The sequence below is a fragment of the Oncorhynchus mykiss genome, chromosome 9, assembly GCF_057628025.1.
Source record: "Oncorhynchus mykiss isolate SJ-2025 chromosome 9, ASM5762802v1, whole genome shotgun sequence".
NCBI classification, from domain to species: domain Eukaryota; kingdom Metazoa; phylum Chordata; class Actinopteri; order Salmoniformes; family Salmonidae; genus Oncorhynchus; species Oncorhynchus mykiss.
Window position 1 is genome coordinate 11,067,906 of NC_143030.1, and position 17,787 is coordinate 11,085,692.

Below are 17,787 nucleotides of genomic sequence, written 5' to 3' on the forward strand. Positions count from 1 at the left end.
AGGGCCACCTTCTAGACAGACTGTATTCTATACAGCCTAGCAGATAGATAGGGCCACCTTCTAGACAGAGACTGTATTCTATACAGCCTAGCAGATAGCTAGGGCCACCTTCTAGACAGACTGTATTCTATACAGCCTAGCAGATAGATAGGGCCACCTTCTAGACAGACTGTATTCTATACAGCCTAGCAGATAGCTAGGGCCACCTTCTAGACAGACTGTATTCTATACAGCCTAGCAGATAGCTAGGGCCACCTTCTAGACAGACTGTATTCTATACAGCCTAGCAGATAGATAGGGCCACCTTCTAGACAGACTGTATTCTATACAGCCTAGCAGATAGCTAGGGCCACCTTCTAGACAGACTGTATTCTATACAGCCTAGCAGATAGCTAGGGCCACCTTCTAGACAGACTGTATTCTATACAGCCTAGCAGATAGATAGGGCCACCTTCTAGACAGACTGTATTCTATACAGCCTAGCAGATAGATAGGGCCACCTTCTAGACAGACTGTATTCTATACAGCCTAGCAGATAGATAGGGCCACCTTCTAGACAGACTGTATTCTATACAGCCTAGCAGATAGATAGGGCCACCTTCTAGACAGACTGTATTCTATACAGCCTAGCAGATAGATAGGGCCACCTTCTAGACAGACTGTATTCTATACAGCCTAGCAGATAGATAGGGCCACCTTCTAGACAGACTGTATTCTATACAGCCTAGCAGATAGATAGGGCCACCTTCTAGACAGACTGTATTCTATACAGCCTAGCAGATAGATAGGGCCACCTTCTAGACAGACTGTATTCTATACAGCCTAGCAGATAGCTAGGGCCACCTTCTAGACAGACTGTATTCTATACAGCCTAGCAGATAGATAGGGCCACCTTCTAGACAGACTGTATTCTATACAGCCTAGCAGATAGATAGGGCCACCTTCTAGACAGACTGTATTCTATACAGCCTAGCAGATAGCTAGGGCCACATTCTAGACAGACTGTATTCTATACAGCCTAGCAGATAGATAGGGCCACCTTCTAGACAGACTGTATTCTATACAGCCTAGCAGATAGATAGGGCCACATTCTAGACAGACTGTATTCTATACAGCCTAGCAGATAGATAGGGCCACATTCTAGACAGACTGTATTCTATACAGCCTAGCAGATAGCTAGGGCCACATTCTAGACAGACTGTATTCTATACAGCCTAGCAGATAGATAGGGCCACCTTCTAGACAGACTGTAATCTATACAGCCTAGCAGATAGATAGGGCCACATTCTAGACAGACTGTATTCTATACAGCCTAGCAGATAGATAGGGCCACCTTCTAGACAGACTGTATTCTATACAGCCTAGCAGATAGATAGGGCCACATTCTAGACAGACTGTATTCTATACAGCCTAGCAGATAGATAGGGCCACATTCTAGACAGACTGTATTCTATACAGCCTAGCAGATAGATAGGGCCACATTCTAGACAGACTGTATTCTATACAGCCTAGCAGATAGATAGGGCCACATTCTAGACAGACTGTATTCTATACAGCCTAGCAGATAGATAGGGCCACATTCTAGACAGACTGTATTCTATACAGCCTAGCAGATAGATAGGGCCATCTTCTAGACCGACTGTATTCTATACAGCCTAACAGATAGCTAGGGCCACCTTCTAGACAGACTGTATTCTATACAGCCTAGCAGATAGATAGGGCCACCTTCTAGACAGACTGTATTCTATACAGCCTAGCAGATAGATAGGGCCACATTCTAGACAGACTGTATTCTATACAGCCTAGCAGATAGATAGGGCCACATTCTAGACAGACTGTATTCTATACAGCCTAGCAGATAGATAGGGCCACCTTCTAGACAGACTGTATTCTATACAGCCTAGCAGATAGATAGGGCCACCTTCTAGACAGAGACTGTATTCTATACAGCCTAGCAGATAGCTAGGGCCACCTTCTAGACAGACTGTATTCTATACAGCCTAGCAGATAGCTAGGGCCACCTTCTAGACAGACTGTATTCTATACAGCCTAGCAGATAGATAGGGCCACCTTCTAGACAGACTGTATTCTATACAGCCTAGCAGATAGATAGGGCCACCTTCTAGACAGACTGTATTCTATACAGCCTAGCAGATAGCTAGGGCCACCTTCTAGACAGACTGTATTCTATACAGCCTAGCAGATAGATAGGGCCACCTTCTAGACAGACTGTATTCTATACAGCCTAGCAGATAGATAGGGCCACCTTCTAGACAGACTGTATTCTATACAGCCTAGCAGATAGCTAGGGCCACCTTCTAGACAGACTGTATTCTATACAGCCTAGCAGATAGCTAGGGCCACCTTCTAGACAGACTGTATTCTATACAGCCTAGCAGATAGATAGGGCCACCTTCTAGACAGACTGTATTCTATACAGCCTAGCAGATAGCTAGGGCCACCTTCTAGACAGACTGTATTCTATACAGCCTAGCAGATAGATAGGGCCACCTTCTAGACAGACTGTATTCTATACAGCCTAGCAGATAGATAGGGCCACCTTCTAGACAGACTGTATTCTATACAGCCTAGCAGATAGCTAGGGCCACCTTCTAGACAGACTGTATTCTATACAGCCTAGCAGATAGCTAGGGCCACCTTCTAGACAGACTGTATTCTATACAGCCTAGCAGATAGCTAGGGCCACATTCTAGACAGACTGTATTCTATACAGCCTAGCAGATAGCTAGGGCCACCTTCTAGACAGACTGTATTCTATACAGCCTAGCAGATAGATAGGGCCACCTTCTAGACAGACTGTATTCTATACAGCCTAGCAGATAGCTAGGGCCACCTTCTAGACAGACTGTATTCTATACAGCCTAGCAGATAGATAGGGCCACCTTCTAGACAGACTGTATTCTATACAGCCTAGCAGATAGATAGGGCCACCTTCTAGACAGACTGTATTCTATACAGCCTAGCAGATAGATAGGGCCACCTTCTAGACAGACTGTATTCTATACAGCCTAGCAGATAGCTAGGGCCACCTTCTAGACAGACTGTATTCTATACAGCCTAGCAGATAGCTAGGGCCACATTCTAGACAGACTGTATTCTATACAGCCTAGCAGATAGCTAGGGCCACCTTCTAGACAGACTGTATTCTATACAGCCTAGCAGATAGATAGGGCCACCTTCTAGACAGACTGTATTCTATACAGCCTAGCAGATAGCTAGGGCCACCTTCTAGACAGACTGTATTCTATACAGCCTAGCAGATAGATAGGGCCACCTTCTAGACAGACTGTATTCTATACAGCCTAGCAGATAGATAGGGCCACCTTCTAGACAGACTGTATTCTATACAGCCTAGCAGATAGATAGGGCCACCTTCTAGACAGACTGTATTCTATACAGCCTAGCAGATAGCTAGGGCCACCTTCTAGACAGACTGTATTCTATACAGCCTAGCAGATAGCTAGGGCCACCTTCTAGACAGACTGTATTCTATACAGCCTAGCAGATAGATAGGGCCACCTTCTAGACAGACTGTATTCTATACAGCCTAGCAGATAGATAGGGCCACCTTCTAGACAGACTGTATTCTATACAGCCTAGCAGATAGATAGGGCCACCTTCTAGACAGACTGTATTCTATACAGCCTAGCAGATAGATAGGGCCACCTTCTAGACAGAGACTGTATTCTATACAGCCTAGCAGATAGCTAGGGCCACCTTCTAGACAGACTGTATTCTATACAGCCTAGCAGATAGATAGGGCCACCTTCTAGACAGACTGTATTCTATACAGCCTAGCAGATAGCTAGGGCCACCTTCTAGACAGACTGTATTCTATACAGCCTAGCAGATAGCTAGGGCCACCTTCTAGACAGACTGTATTCTATACAGCCTAGCAGATAGATAGGGCCACCTTCTAGACAGACTGTATTCTATACAGCCTAGCAGATAGATAGGGCCACCTTCTAGACAGACTGTATTCTATACAGCCTAGCAGATAGATAGGGCCACCTTCTAGACAGACTGTATTCTATACAGCCTAGCAGATAGATAGGGCCACCTTCTAGACAGACTGTATTCTATACAGCCTAGCAGATAGATAGGGCCACCTTCTAGACAGAGACTGTATTCTATACAGCCTAGCAGATAGCTAGGGCCACCTTCTAGACAGACTGTATTCTATACAGCCTAGCAGATAGATAGGGCCACCTTCTAGACAGACTGTATTCTATACAGCCTAGCAGATAGCTAGGGCCACCTTCTAGACAGACTGTATTCTATACAGCCTAGCAGATAGCTAGGGCCACCTTCTAGACAGACTGTATTCTATACAGCCTAGCAGATAGATAGGGCCACCTTCTAGACAGACTGTATTCTATACAGCCTAGCAGATAGATAGGGCCACCTTCTAGACAGACTGTATTCTATACAGCCTAGCAGATAGATAGGGCCACCTTCTAGACAGACTGTATTCTATACAGCCTAGCAGATAGATAGGGCCACCTTCTAGACAGACTGTATTCTATACAGCCTAGTAGATAGATAGGGCCACCTTCTAGACAGACTGTATTCTATACAGCCTAGCAGATAGATAGGGCCACCTTCTAGACAGACTGTATTCTATACAGCCTAGCAGATAGATAGGGCCACCTTCTAGACAGACTGTATTCTATACAGCCTAGCAGATAGATAGGGCCACCTTCTAGACAGACTGTATTCTATACAGCCTAGCAGATAGCTAGGGCCACCTTCTAGACAGACTGTATTCTATACAGCCTAGCAGATAGATAGGGCCACCTTCTAGACAGACTGTATTCTATACAGCCTAGCAGATAGATAGGGCCACCTTCTAGACAGACTGTATTCTATACAGCCTAGCAGATAGCTAGGGCCACATTCTAGACAGACTGTATTCTATACAGCCTAGCAGATAGATAGGGCCACCTTCTAGACAGACTGTATTCTATACAGCCTAGCAGATAGATAGGGCCACATTCTAGACAGACTGTATTCTATACAGCCTAGCAGATAGATAGGGCCACATTCTAGACAGACTGTATTCTATACAGCCTAGCAGATAGCTAGGGCCACATTCTAGACAGACTGTATTCTATACAGCCTAGCAGATAGATAGGGCCACCTTCTAGACAGACTGTATTCTATACAGCCTAGCAGATAGATAGGGCCACATTCTAGACAGACTGTATTCTATACAGCCTAGCAGATAGATAGGGCCACCTTCTAGACAGACTGTATTCTATACAGCCTAGCAGATAGATAGGGCCACATTCTAGACAGACTGTATTCTATACAGCCTAGCAGATAGATAGGGCCACATTCTAGACAGACTGTATTCTATACAGCCTAGCAGATAGATAGGGCCACATTCTAGACAGACTGTATTCTATACAGCCTAGCAGATAGATAGGGCCACATTCTAGACAGACTGTATTCTATACAGCCTAGCAGATAGATAGGGCCACATTCTAGACAGACTGTATTCTATACAGCCTAGCAGATAGATAGGGCCATCTTCTAGACCGACTGTATTCTATACAGCCTAACAGATAGCTAGGGCCACCTTCTAGACAGACTGTATTCTATACAGCCTAGCAGATAGATAGGGCCACCTTCTAGACAGACTGTATTCTATACAGCCTAGCAGATAGATAGGGCCACATTCTAGACAGACTGTATTCTATACAGCCTAGCAGATAGATAGGGCCACATTCTAGACAGACTGTATTCTATACAGCCTAGCAGATAGATAGGGCCACCTTCTAGACAGACTGTATTCTATACAGCCTAGCAGATAGATAGGGCCACCTTCTAGACAGAGACTGTATTCTATACAGCCTAGCAGATAGCTAGGGCCACCTTCTAGACAGACTGTATTCTATACAGCCTAGCAGATAGATAGGGCCACCTTCTAGACAGAGACTGTATTCTATACAGCCTAGCAGATAGCTAGGGCCACCTTCTAGACAGACTGTATTCTATACAGCCTAGCAGATAGATAGGGCCACCTTCTAGACAGACTGTATTCTATACAGCCTAGCAGATAGCTAGGGCCACCTTCTAGACAGACTGTATTCTATACAGCCTAGCAGATAGCTAGGGCCACCTTCTAGACAGACTGTATTCTATACAGCCTAGCAGATAGATAGGGCCACCTTCTAGACAGACTGTATTCTATACAGCCTAGCAGATAGCTAGGGCCACCTTCTAGACAGACTGTATTCTATACAGCCTAGCAGATAGCTAGGGCCACCTTCTAGACAGACTGTATTCTATACAGCCTAGCAGATAGCTAGGGCCACCTTCTAGACAGACTGTATTCTATACAGCCTAGCAGATAGATAGGGCCACCTTCTAGACAGACTGTATTCTATACAGCCTAGCAGATAGCTAGGGCCACCTTCTAGACAGACTGTATTCTATACAGCCTAGCAGATAGCTAGGGCCACCTTCTAGACAGACTGTATTCTATACAGCCTAGCAGATAGATAGGGCCACCTTCTAGACAGACTGTATTCTATACAGCCTAGCAGATAGATAGGGCCACCTTCTAGACAGACTGTATTCTATACAGCCTAGCAGATAGATAGGGCCACCTTCTAGACAGACTGTATTCTATACAGCCTAGCAGATAGATAGGGCCACCTTCTAGACAGACTGTATTCTATACAGCCTAGCAGATAGATAGGGCCACCTTCTAGACAGACTGTATTCTATACAGCCTAGCAGATAGATAGGGCCACCTTCTAGACAGACTGTATTCTATACAGCCTAGCAGATAGATAGGGCCACCTTCTAGACAGACTGTATTCTATACAGCCTAGCAGATAGATAGGGCCACCTTCTAGACAGACTGTATTCTATACAGCCTAGCAGATAGCTAGGGCCACCTTCTAGACAGACTGTATTCTATACAGCCTAGCAGATAGATAGGGCCACCTTCTAGACAGACTGTATTCTATACAGCCTAGCAGATAGATAGGGCCACCTTCTAGACAGACTGTATTCTATACAGCCTAGCAGATAGCTAGGGCCACATTCTAGACAGACTGTATTCTATACAGCCTAGCAGATAGATAGGGCCACCTTCTAGACAGACTGTATTCTATACAGCCTAGCAGATAGATAGGGCCACATTCTAGACAGACTGTATTCTATACAGCCTAGCAGATAGATAGGGCCACATTCTAGACAGACTGTATTCTATACAGCCTAGCAGATAGCTAGGGCCACATTCTAGACAGACTGTATTCTATACAGCCTAGCAGATAGATAGGGCCACCTTCTAGACAGACTGTATTCTATACAGCCTAGCAGATAGATAGGGCCACATTCTAGACAGACTGTATTCTATACAGCCTAGCAGATAGATAGGGCCACCTTCTAGACAGACTGTATTCTATACAGCCTAGCAGATAGATAGGGCCACATTCTAGACAGACTGTATTCTATACAGCCTAGCAGATAGATAGGGCCACATTCTAGACAGACTGTATTCTATACAGCCTAGCAGATAGATAGGGCCACATTCTAGACAGACTGTATTCTATACAGCCTAGCAGATAGATAGGGCCACATTCTAGACAGACTGTATTCTATACAGCCTAGCAGATAGATAGGGCCACATTCTAGACAGACTGTATTCTATACAGCCTAGCAGATAGATAGGGCCATCTTCTAGACCGACTGTATTCTATACAGCCTAACAGATAGCTAGGGCCACCTTCTAGACAGACTGTATTCTATACAGCCTAGCAGATAGATAGGGCCACCTTCTAGACAGACTGTATTCTATACAGCCTAGCAGATAGATAGGGCCACATTCTAGACAGACTGTATTCTATACAGCCTAGCAGATAGATAGGGCCACATTCTAGACAGACTGTATTCTATACAGCCTAGCAGATAGATAGGGCCACATTCTAGACAGACTGTATTCTATACAGCCTAGCAGATAGATAGGGCCACATTCTAGACAGACTGTATTCTATACAGCCTAGCAGATAGATAGGGCCACATTCTAGACAGACTGTATTCTATACAGCCTAGCAGATAGATAGGGCCATCTTCTAGACCGACTGTATTCTATACAGCCTAACAGATAGCTAGGGCCACCTTCTAGACAGACTGTATTCTATACAGCCTAGCAGATAGCTAGGGCCAGCTTCTAGACAGACTGTATTCTATACAGCCTAGCAGATAGCTAGGGCCACCTTCTAGACAGACTATATTCTATACAGCCTAGCAGATAGCTAGGGCCACCTTCTAGACAGACTGTATTCTATACAGCCTAGCAGATAGATAGGGCCACATTCTAGACAAACTGTATTCTATACAGCCTAGCAGATAGCTAGGGCCACCTTCTAGACAGACTGTATTCTATACAGCCTAGCAGATAGATAGGGCCACATTCTAGACATACTGTATTCTATACAGCCTAGCAGATAGCCAGGGCCAGCTTCTAGACAGACTGTATTCTATACAGCCTAGCAGATAGCTAGGGCCAGCTTCTAGACAGACTGTAACCTATACAGCCTAGCAGATAGATAGGGCCACATTCTAGACAGACTGTATTCTATACAGCCTAGCAGATAGATAGGGCCACATTCTAGACAGACTGTATTCTATACAGCCTAGCAGATAGATAGGGCCACATTCTAGACAGACTGTATTCTATACAGCCTAGCAGATAGATAGGGCCACATTCTAGACAGACTGTATTCTATACAGCCTAGCAGATAGCTAGGGCCACCTTCTAGACAGACTGTATTCTATACAGCCTAGCAGATAGATAGGGCCACATTCTAGACAGACTGTATTCTATACAGCCTAGCAGATAGCTAGGGCCACCTTCTAGACAGACTGTATTCTATACAGCCTAGCAGATAGATAGGGCCACATTCTAGACAGACTGTATTCGATACAGCCTAGCAGATAGATAGGGCCACATTCTAGACAGACTGTATTCTATACAGCCTAGCAGATAGATAGGGCCAGCTTCTAGACAGACTGTATTCTATACAGCCTAGCAGATAGCTAGGGCCACCTTCTAGACAGACTGTATTCTATACAGCCTAGCAGATAGATAGGGCCAGCTTCTAGACAGACTGTATTCTATACAGCCTAACATATAGCTAGGGCCACCTTCTAGACAGACTGTATTCTATACAGCCTAGCAGATAGCCAGGGCCATCTTCTAGACTGAGACTGTATCTCTTGAGAAATGCCTGAGTGCAGATAGCTAGGGCCAGGTTCTAGACAGACTGTATTCTATACAGCCTAGCAGATAGCTAGGGCCAGCTTCTAGACAGAGACTGTATTCTATACAGCCTAGCAGGTAGCTAGGGCCACCTTCTAGACAGACTGTATTCTATACAGCCTAGCAGATAGCTAGGACCATCTTCTAGACAGACTGTATTCTATACAGCCTAGCAGATAGATAGGGCCAGCTTCTAGACAGACTGTATCTCAGTCTAGCAGGTAGCTAGGGCCAGCTTCTAGACAGACTGTATTCTATACAGCCTAGCAGATAGATAGGGCCAGATTCTAGACAGACTGTATCTCAGTCTAGCAGATAGATAGGGCCAGCTTCTAGACAGACTGTATTCTATACAGCCTAGCAGGTAGCTAGGGCCACCTTCTAGACAGACTGTATTCTATACAGCCTAGCAGATAGCTAGGGCCATCTTCTAGACAGACTGTATTCTATACAGCCTAGCAGATAGATAGGGCCACCTTCTAGACAGACTGTATTCTATACAGCCTAGCAGATAGATAGGGCCACCTTCTAGACAGACTGTATTCTATACAGCCTAGCAGATAGATAGGGCCACCTTCTAGACAGACTGTATCTCAGTCTAGCACTATAACACTAGCCCACTGTGGGACGTATTTACCGCCTGTTTGGCAACCCTTTTCCCCCGTTGGAGGGTATATCTGTGGTTGATGGACGTTTCTGATAAGGAAAGTGTAGTTTTAATTGCAGAGTGGTGCCCAGGAAATAATAAATTATTAGATGCTAACACACCCCTCTCCCCCTCCTCCAAACCAAAACCAAACATGGATGTTAACGTTTACACTAGGGTTGCAAAGGGTCGGAAACTTCCCGGAAATTTTCCATGGGGAGTTAAGCCCTGGGAATTCTGGGAATTTTGCTTAAATTCATAAAGAAAAGTTAGCTTATAACAGTGAATCTTTTTTTTGTGGAATACACAAGGCAATTCTAGATCTTGTGGCATATTTTGGTTAAACTATCCCCAATTCAATGGAATTGCAACCCTCTGCATGCGCTGTGCATTCTTCCATCACATGTACAGCTGATTCTCAAGATCTTGCACACTAATGAGATGCTATTGAGCCCACACTACTACACTGTCTGAGCCAAGAACCACGTGCTTCAGAGTTCAAGTGAAGGTCAAGCAAATCATAGGGAAAGCAGACTGTATTGCAATCATCTCTGATGGGTGGTCGAATGTTCGTGGGCAAGGAATAATTAACTACATCATCTCCACCCCTCAACCAGTATTCTACAAGAGCACAGACACAAGGGACATAAGACACACCCGTCTCTGCATTGCAGATGAGCTGAAGGCAGTCATCAATTACCTTGGACCACCGAAGGTATTTGCGCTGGTGACAGACAATGCTGCGAACATGAAGGCTGCTTGGTCTAAAGTGGAGGAGTCCTACCCTCACATCCAATCGTTGGCTGTGCTACTCAAGCATTGAAGAGAGCCAAGGAAATGGTTTGGTATGTGACGGGTCATGAGGTTATAGCAGCAATCTACCTCACCAAGCAAAGTGAGAAGAATAAGAGCACCACATTGATGCTGCCCAGCAACACCCGTTGGGATGGTGCTGTCATCATGTTTGACAGTTTCCTGGAGGGGAAGGAGTCTCTCCAAGAAATGGCCATATCACAGTCTGCCGATATGGACAGCCCTATCAAGAGGATCCTCATGGATTATGTATTTTGGGAGAGAGTGGTAAGCAGCCTGAAACTCCTGCAACCTATAGCAGTAGCCATTGCATGGATTGAGGGAGACAATGCCATCCTATCTGATGTTCAGACTCTGCTTGCAGATGTAAGAGAAGAAACTGCCCTGCCCACTGCACTGTTGCTCCAAGCAGAGGAAACTGCAGTTCTGAAATGCATCAGAAAGTGTCCAGACTTCTGCCTGAAGCCCAAACACGCTGCAGCGTACATGTTGGACCCCAAGTCTGCTGGCAAGAGCATCCTGTCTGGTGCAGAGATCAACAAAGCCTATGGTGTCATCACTACCGTGTCTCGCCACCTTGGCCTGGATGAGGGCAAGGTTCTTGACAGTCTGGTGAAGTACACTTTCAAGCAAGGGCTTTGGGATGGAGATGCAATATGGCAGTCTTGCCAACATATCTCATCAGCCACCTGGTGGAAGGGACTTTGTGGATCTGAGGCTCTTCCCCCTGTTGCCAACATCATCCTCCAAATCCCACCAGCGCAATTGGTCCTTGTGTGGGGACACACACACACACCAAAGCACGCAAAATGCGGACCAATACAAGGGTTGAAATTGGTGGCCATTCGGGCAAATTTGAGTCTTTTTGAGCCTGACAACGAGCCATCCTCAACAAGGTTGGAAAGTGACAGTGAAGAAGAGGCCTCAGAGTCTGATGTTCAAGAGGTGGACATTGAGAAGGTCCAGGGAGAAGACATGAAAGCCTGAGAGGAAGACAACCAAAGCTTTAGTTTCTAGACTATCATTTTACAACAAATGTATGTTGAAAATGTTTTTGGGAGACGTGATGTATCATTGGGGATCATTCAATATTCCCTTTCTTTTGTTGTTCTGTGAAATCGTCCCATGTGAAGAGTCAACTCATTTAATTGAAGTTCAAATAGTATTTTTTAAATTTCTACTGGAAGGATTTAATCATTTGTAATTATGTCTATTTATGACAAGATAAAAGGTTTATTTTTCTGTCTCCATATGATATGATAAATATATCGAATGCAAAAAACATCTACATTTAAGTGGTAATAATATTAATTCCCATATATTCCCATTAATTCACATGGAAAGTTTTCTGTATATTCCCCAAAATGTGCAATCCTAGTTTGCGCCCACTCTCTTCGTTCTACTTCCTGTCTGAAGCAAATACAATGTCTGTCGAGAAGCTGGACTAAGTTATGCCCCTGCCTATATCCCATTTCAATCAGCTTTTTGTGACAAAGACAACTATTTAATGCAGTTAAAGTGGTAGTAGTGGCTATTTTTTTTTTTACCTTGAGGAATATTTTTTATCATAGTCCAAAGGTTTATTTAATTCTTCAAATGTTTCATGACTTTGTCAATCAACTTGTTCTTAATGAATCTTAATCATTGTTTAATGTTTCTGTATCAATATGGACTTTGTAAAAATAGGTCCGTTGGGGTCATTTTGACCCCAGGCAAAACATCTAATTCCGCCTATAGTAATTTGATAAATAGGACCTTCATTTGACTCCAGGTTTCTTTGGAGACATCATTACAAGGTTATCCATACCACCAGAGGGAGGAGGGGACCTGTATTAGTGATTTTTTTACCAGATAGACAAATCATCAGCAGATAAATAAACAGAGTATTCAAAACATTAGGAACACCTTCCTAATATTGAGGAGAGGAGCCAGGTTAAATTAGGATTTTTAAGCCTTGAGGCAATTGAGACATGGATTGTGTATGTGTGCCATTCAGAGGGTGAATGGGCAAGACAAAATATTGAAGTGCCTTTGAACAGGGTATGGTAGTAGGGTGCCAAGACCACTGGTTTGAGTCAAGAACTGCAATACTGCTATTTTTTTCACACTCAACAGTTTCCCGTGTGTATCAAGAATAGTCCACCATCCAAAGGACATCCAGCCAGTTTGACACAACTGTGGGAAGCATTGGAGTCAACATGGGCCAGCATCCCTGTGGAACAATTTAGACACTTTGTAGAGCCCATGTCCCGACAAATTGAGGCTGTTCTGAAGGCAACTCAATATTGCAAGGTGTTCCTAATGTTTTGTGCACTCAGTGTAACTATATACAGTATGCATATGGTGGTGTGTAGAGACAGTATGGACATTCTTTTGAAGAGATTTGAAACCCAAATTGGTCTACACGGACAAGTTCTGGCCTGATTTAGATCTTATCTGTCGGAAAGATATCAGTTTGTCTCTGTGAATGGTTTGTCCTCTGACAAATCAACTGTAAATTTCGGTGTTCCTCAAGATTCCGTTTTTAGGACCACTATTGTTTTCACTATATATTTTACCTCTTGGTGATGTCATTCAGAAACATAATGTTAACTTTCATTGCTATGCGGATGACACACAGCTGTACATTTCGATGAAACCTGGTGAAGCCCCAAAATTGCCCTCCCTGGAAAACTGTGTTTCAGACATAAGGAAGTGGATGGCTGCAAATGTTCAACTTTTAAACTCTGACAAAACAGAGATGCTTGTTCTAGGTCCCAAGAAACAAAGAGATCTTCTGTTGAATCTGACAATTAATCTTGATGGTTGTACAGTTGTCTCAAATAAAATTGTGAAAGACCTCTGCGTTACTCTGGACCATGATCTCTCTTTTGAAAAACATATCGAGACTGGTTCAAGGACAGCTTTTTTCCATCTACGTAACATTGCAAAAATCAGAAACTTTCTGTCCAAAAATTATGCAGAAAAATTAATCCATGCTTGTGTCACTTCTAGGTTAGACTACTGCAATGCTCTACTTTCCGGCTACCCGGATAAAGCACTAAATAAACTTCAGTTAGTGCTAAATACGGCTGCTAGAATCCTGACTAGAACCAAAAAATGTGATCATATTACTCCAGTGTTTGCCTCTTTACACTGGCTTCCTGTTAAGGCAAGGGCTGATTTAAAGGTTTTACTGCTAACCTACAAAGCATTACATGGGCTTGCTCCTACCTATCTTTCCGATTTGGACCTGCCGTACATACCCACACGTACGCTACGGTCACAAGACCCAGGCCTCCTAATTGTCCCTAGAACTTTTAAGCAAACAGCTGGAGGCAGGGCTTTCTCCTATAGAGCTCCATTTTTATAGAATGGTCTGCCAACCCATGTGAGAGACGCAGACTCGGTCTCAACCTTTAAGGATTGAAGACTCTTCTCTTCTTCAGTAGGTCCTATGATTGTGTGTAGTCTGGCCCATGAGTGTGAAGGTGAACGGAAAGGCACTGGAGCAACGAACCGCCCTTGAAAAGCAGACTGAACCAGATTGTAAATAAAACGAGGCTGCATTACACACGGCAATGGATATTCCCACCCTGAGTCCCGGCCTGCTCTGCTCTTGCTGATAAAAACAGTTTTATCGTGTGCTGCTTAACCAATGGCTGTGCTGTGTAAGCCTACAGTGGAAGGTCGAGAATAGAGTCTAAGGCTTCTTCCACGTTTTTGTTGTTGATTGATTAGGCCTAGTTCCAAAAAAAATCCTCTGTGTAATCACAGCATTTGGAGATGTTTTAACAAAACAATTGTGTGGTAAATTGACCTAGTTTTTTGACATTTTGAAAAAGTTGTAGACATATTCCTATGAAGTTTGATCTATAATTTTGTAGGAAACCCTTAAGATAAATAATCCACTTGTTTATTTGTGTGTAAAGTAGTAATATGTTGGACGAGCAACTTCACAAGCAGTAAATGCTAGCCAGATAGTTAGCTAGCAACCTTACTACCAGATCATCTGAGGTAAAAATACATTAAAAAGATAATGTAACTTAATTGCAGTTGCAAATGTTTCCACTAGCTAGCTATGTTTTTAAGAGAGAGCTTTTAAATTGGCATCGCTCCCTGTTTTCAGTCACAGGTGGGGACTGGAGTGTGGGTAGTGCAGGAGATGGGCTCATGATTTGCTCCAATTTGACTGGGAATTGCTTTATTTGTGACCATGTAAATGTGATATTTCAGTCTCTTATTTTTGAAGGGGGGGTAACTAAAAAGTGTAAACTGTAACTATCTCCATTAATAGTTTATTCACCCTTTTTTTCACCTTTATTTAACAGTTAAGAACAAATTCTTATTTTCAATGACGTTAACTGCCTGTTCAGGGGCAGAACGACAGATTTGTACTTTGTCAGCTCAGGGATTTGAACTTGCAACCTTTCGGTTATTAGTCCAACACTCTGACCACTAGACTACCCTGCCCCCCCACACCTAAGTGTGAGCTTCCTCCACATACTATCCCCCCCAAACATTGCTTTTTTTGTGTCAGCAATTAGACATTGTTCTTATGGGGTCTAGTTACACCTTAGTACCCTACCATGCTGCCTCGTTGACAACATCTCAGAATGGTGCAGATTACTGTTCGAATTTAAGGTCACTCTTCCCTCCCCGCTTTCGCACGATGACGACAGGCCATAGCCCGGTGTACCCCGGGCCAGATTAATCAAACCCCCTCTATATTAGCCCACACAGCTACAAGGGTCCACTTTCAAGCCAGGTTTAAGACCTCATATTGAAACTCAGAAAACCCAACCGATTAAATATACAATCTTCCAATTATCAACTTCGGTTTAGAGACAAGCTTCAAGAAGCCTCTAAACAAGGGCGGCTTAATTTAACCCACTCTGCCCTAGGTGGTAATATCTCTCTAGAAGCTGACCCGTCGTCCGTATTGTGAAACAATTTTAATATTAAAGTAAGATATGAATAGAGAAAGCTGATCTGAGAGCAGGGCTGACTTTCTTTCGATCCTATATGTAGTCCTATCGACAACCACTCCAACGACACACTAGTGAATGTTCTCTCTGCTTGGTGTTTTTGGAAACGTTTGTTATAGGAAGGTTGTCACAAGTTACCACATCCACAAAGTACTAAACCCCGCCCATTTCTTAAATTTACCTTCTTAAAAACGTTATTTTAAACCTAACATTAACCACAGTGTTAACCTTATGCCTAACCTTAAATGAAGACCAAAAATAAAATGTTGATTTTCATGAATTTTTACGATATAGCCAATTTTTACTTTGTGGCTGTGGTAACTAGTATAAACCTTATTGGAACGATGCATCTTAAAAACACTCGTAAGCTAAAATTCCATCGCTTTTGCAAAACCGGGCCTTCAACTACAACTAGCTATCAGTAGATCTGCATACTAACCTATTCTACATAGTTTAATCTCCGGTGTGATTCGATTCCGCAGCAGTCTCCGTAGCCGATCATTCTCCTCCTGGTACTCCACCACCGTTTTCTCAACTGCACCGAAAATCTCCACAGCAGCCGCCGTTAAACGCTCATTTAAAAACAAACGCAACAACTGTAGTTTAGACATTTTCAGTCGAATGAGAGTTGGGTGGCCTATTTAGTTCAGTCAGTATGTCTTATTTTTACTCCACTAAATGATTGCCAAAACAAACTCGTTTCTAATTCTACTTCCGTGTTCTAGTCAAGAAATCTTACAAAATCGTTTGTTCTAATGGCTGGCGAGCCCAGAAAAACACAACAGCGCCGCCAGCTAGCTGGGAGTTGAATCCAGTGCAAAGCAGTTTACAGACCAGTTGAAAAGGAAAACGATAACTACACAGTAGCGGTGCGTGGGTAAAATCACATGGGAAGCCAATCCAGGGGGGAAAAAGCCATATTACAACCGGTGTGTGGTGATAATTAAGTTGTTTGCTCTATAACCTTATAGTTCATATGCCTTGCGATAGTGATATATAGGTCTAAAGGCCCAGACAATAAGAAGATACAGTGGCAGAATAAATTCAACCACAACTATGATTCATTAAAAAAAACAGAGCAACCTCTGTCTGGTAAAGTCCTCAAAGAATATTGAATGTTACAAACAGTTACCTGACCTTCAGCATGGTCAAGCAAGTTAATGTTTCCGACATTTTCGGACCACTAAACAACTATTGATTTCGAACTACACAGCATTACTGCAAGTTGCAACGAACACAGGAGCTGCCTGCACTATTCCAGCACCATTTCAACTACAGACCAATCACATCACATCTGTTAATTATTGATGTCCCCTTTAAGGATGGAGCACCCTTGGTCATGCCCAGTGTTGTTCTATGTTATTCCAGTACTAACTCGTTTGAGTAAATGTGAAGCTCCAGTTCAATTGCTTGTATTCAGAGTCTTTCTTATTACATAAATAAGTACTAAGTGTTAAGACACTACACAGTGACAACTAAAATATAAAACAAAAACAATTTAGTCCAATCAGCTTAAGCTAAATATGATGTGGCTGTCTATGACATTGATTTCTGTGTGTGCCTAGTGCGTGCAAGTAGAAAAAAAACATGTTGACTCACCCTACTTGCAGAGAAACGCCAATATCATCCTCCCCTTTCATGTTGCCCAATGCTCTAACGCTCTGTCATGCAGTCAGGTTTTGTTGTCTTAGGCTACCTTACTAAAATACTAGCCTAACTTCCTTTCATGGGCAACAATGCACCAAGGCCAGCTAGTTAACATTAGCACACTACATCTAGCTCCATGCTGAACTTCCATCCTCTCTGCCCAAGGGCACAATGTATACATTTATGGTTGGATCAGAAACGCTGTTATAATCATTGGCCAGAACAAATAATTAAAGTTAAACAACAAGTCCAAATCCCTACCTCCATCAATGGCAAATTTAGGAAAGGGACAAATTTAGCTAGCCAATAGAGGACAACAACACGAGGAGATGCAACAATTCAATTTTTTTTTCTGTCAATAATGACGTTTAGCTTGTGATGTGATTGGTCTGAAGCCAAATCCAAACTGGCTTCCC

General features: G+C 43.4%; 1 protein-coding gene across 1 annotated transcript in view; it reads right to left on the reverse strand.

Moving 5' to 3' along the window:
• The window catches only part of LOC110531390 (uncharacterized), a 42,086-nt gene extending 25,721 nt beyond the window's left edge, over positions 1 to 16,365 (reverse strand). The window contains exon 1 of the mRNA XM_090183431.1: positions 16,164 to 16,365. Within this exon, the coding sequence (XP_090039557.1) occupies positions 16,164 to 16,335 (172 nt within the window). The 5' untranslated portion in view covers positions 16,336 to 16,365. The remainder of the gene's footprint in view (positions 1 to 16,163) is intronic.
• Positions 16,366 to 17,787: the final 1,422 nt, after the last annotated feature.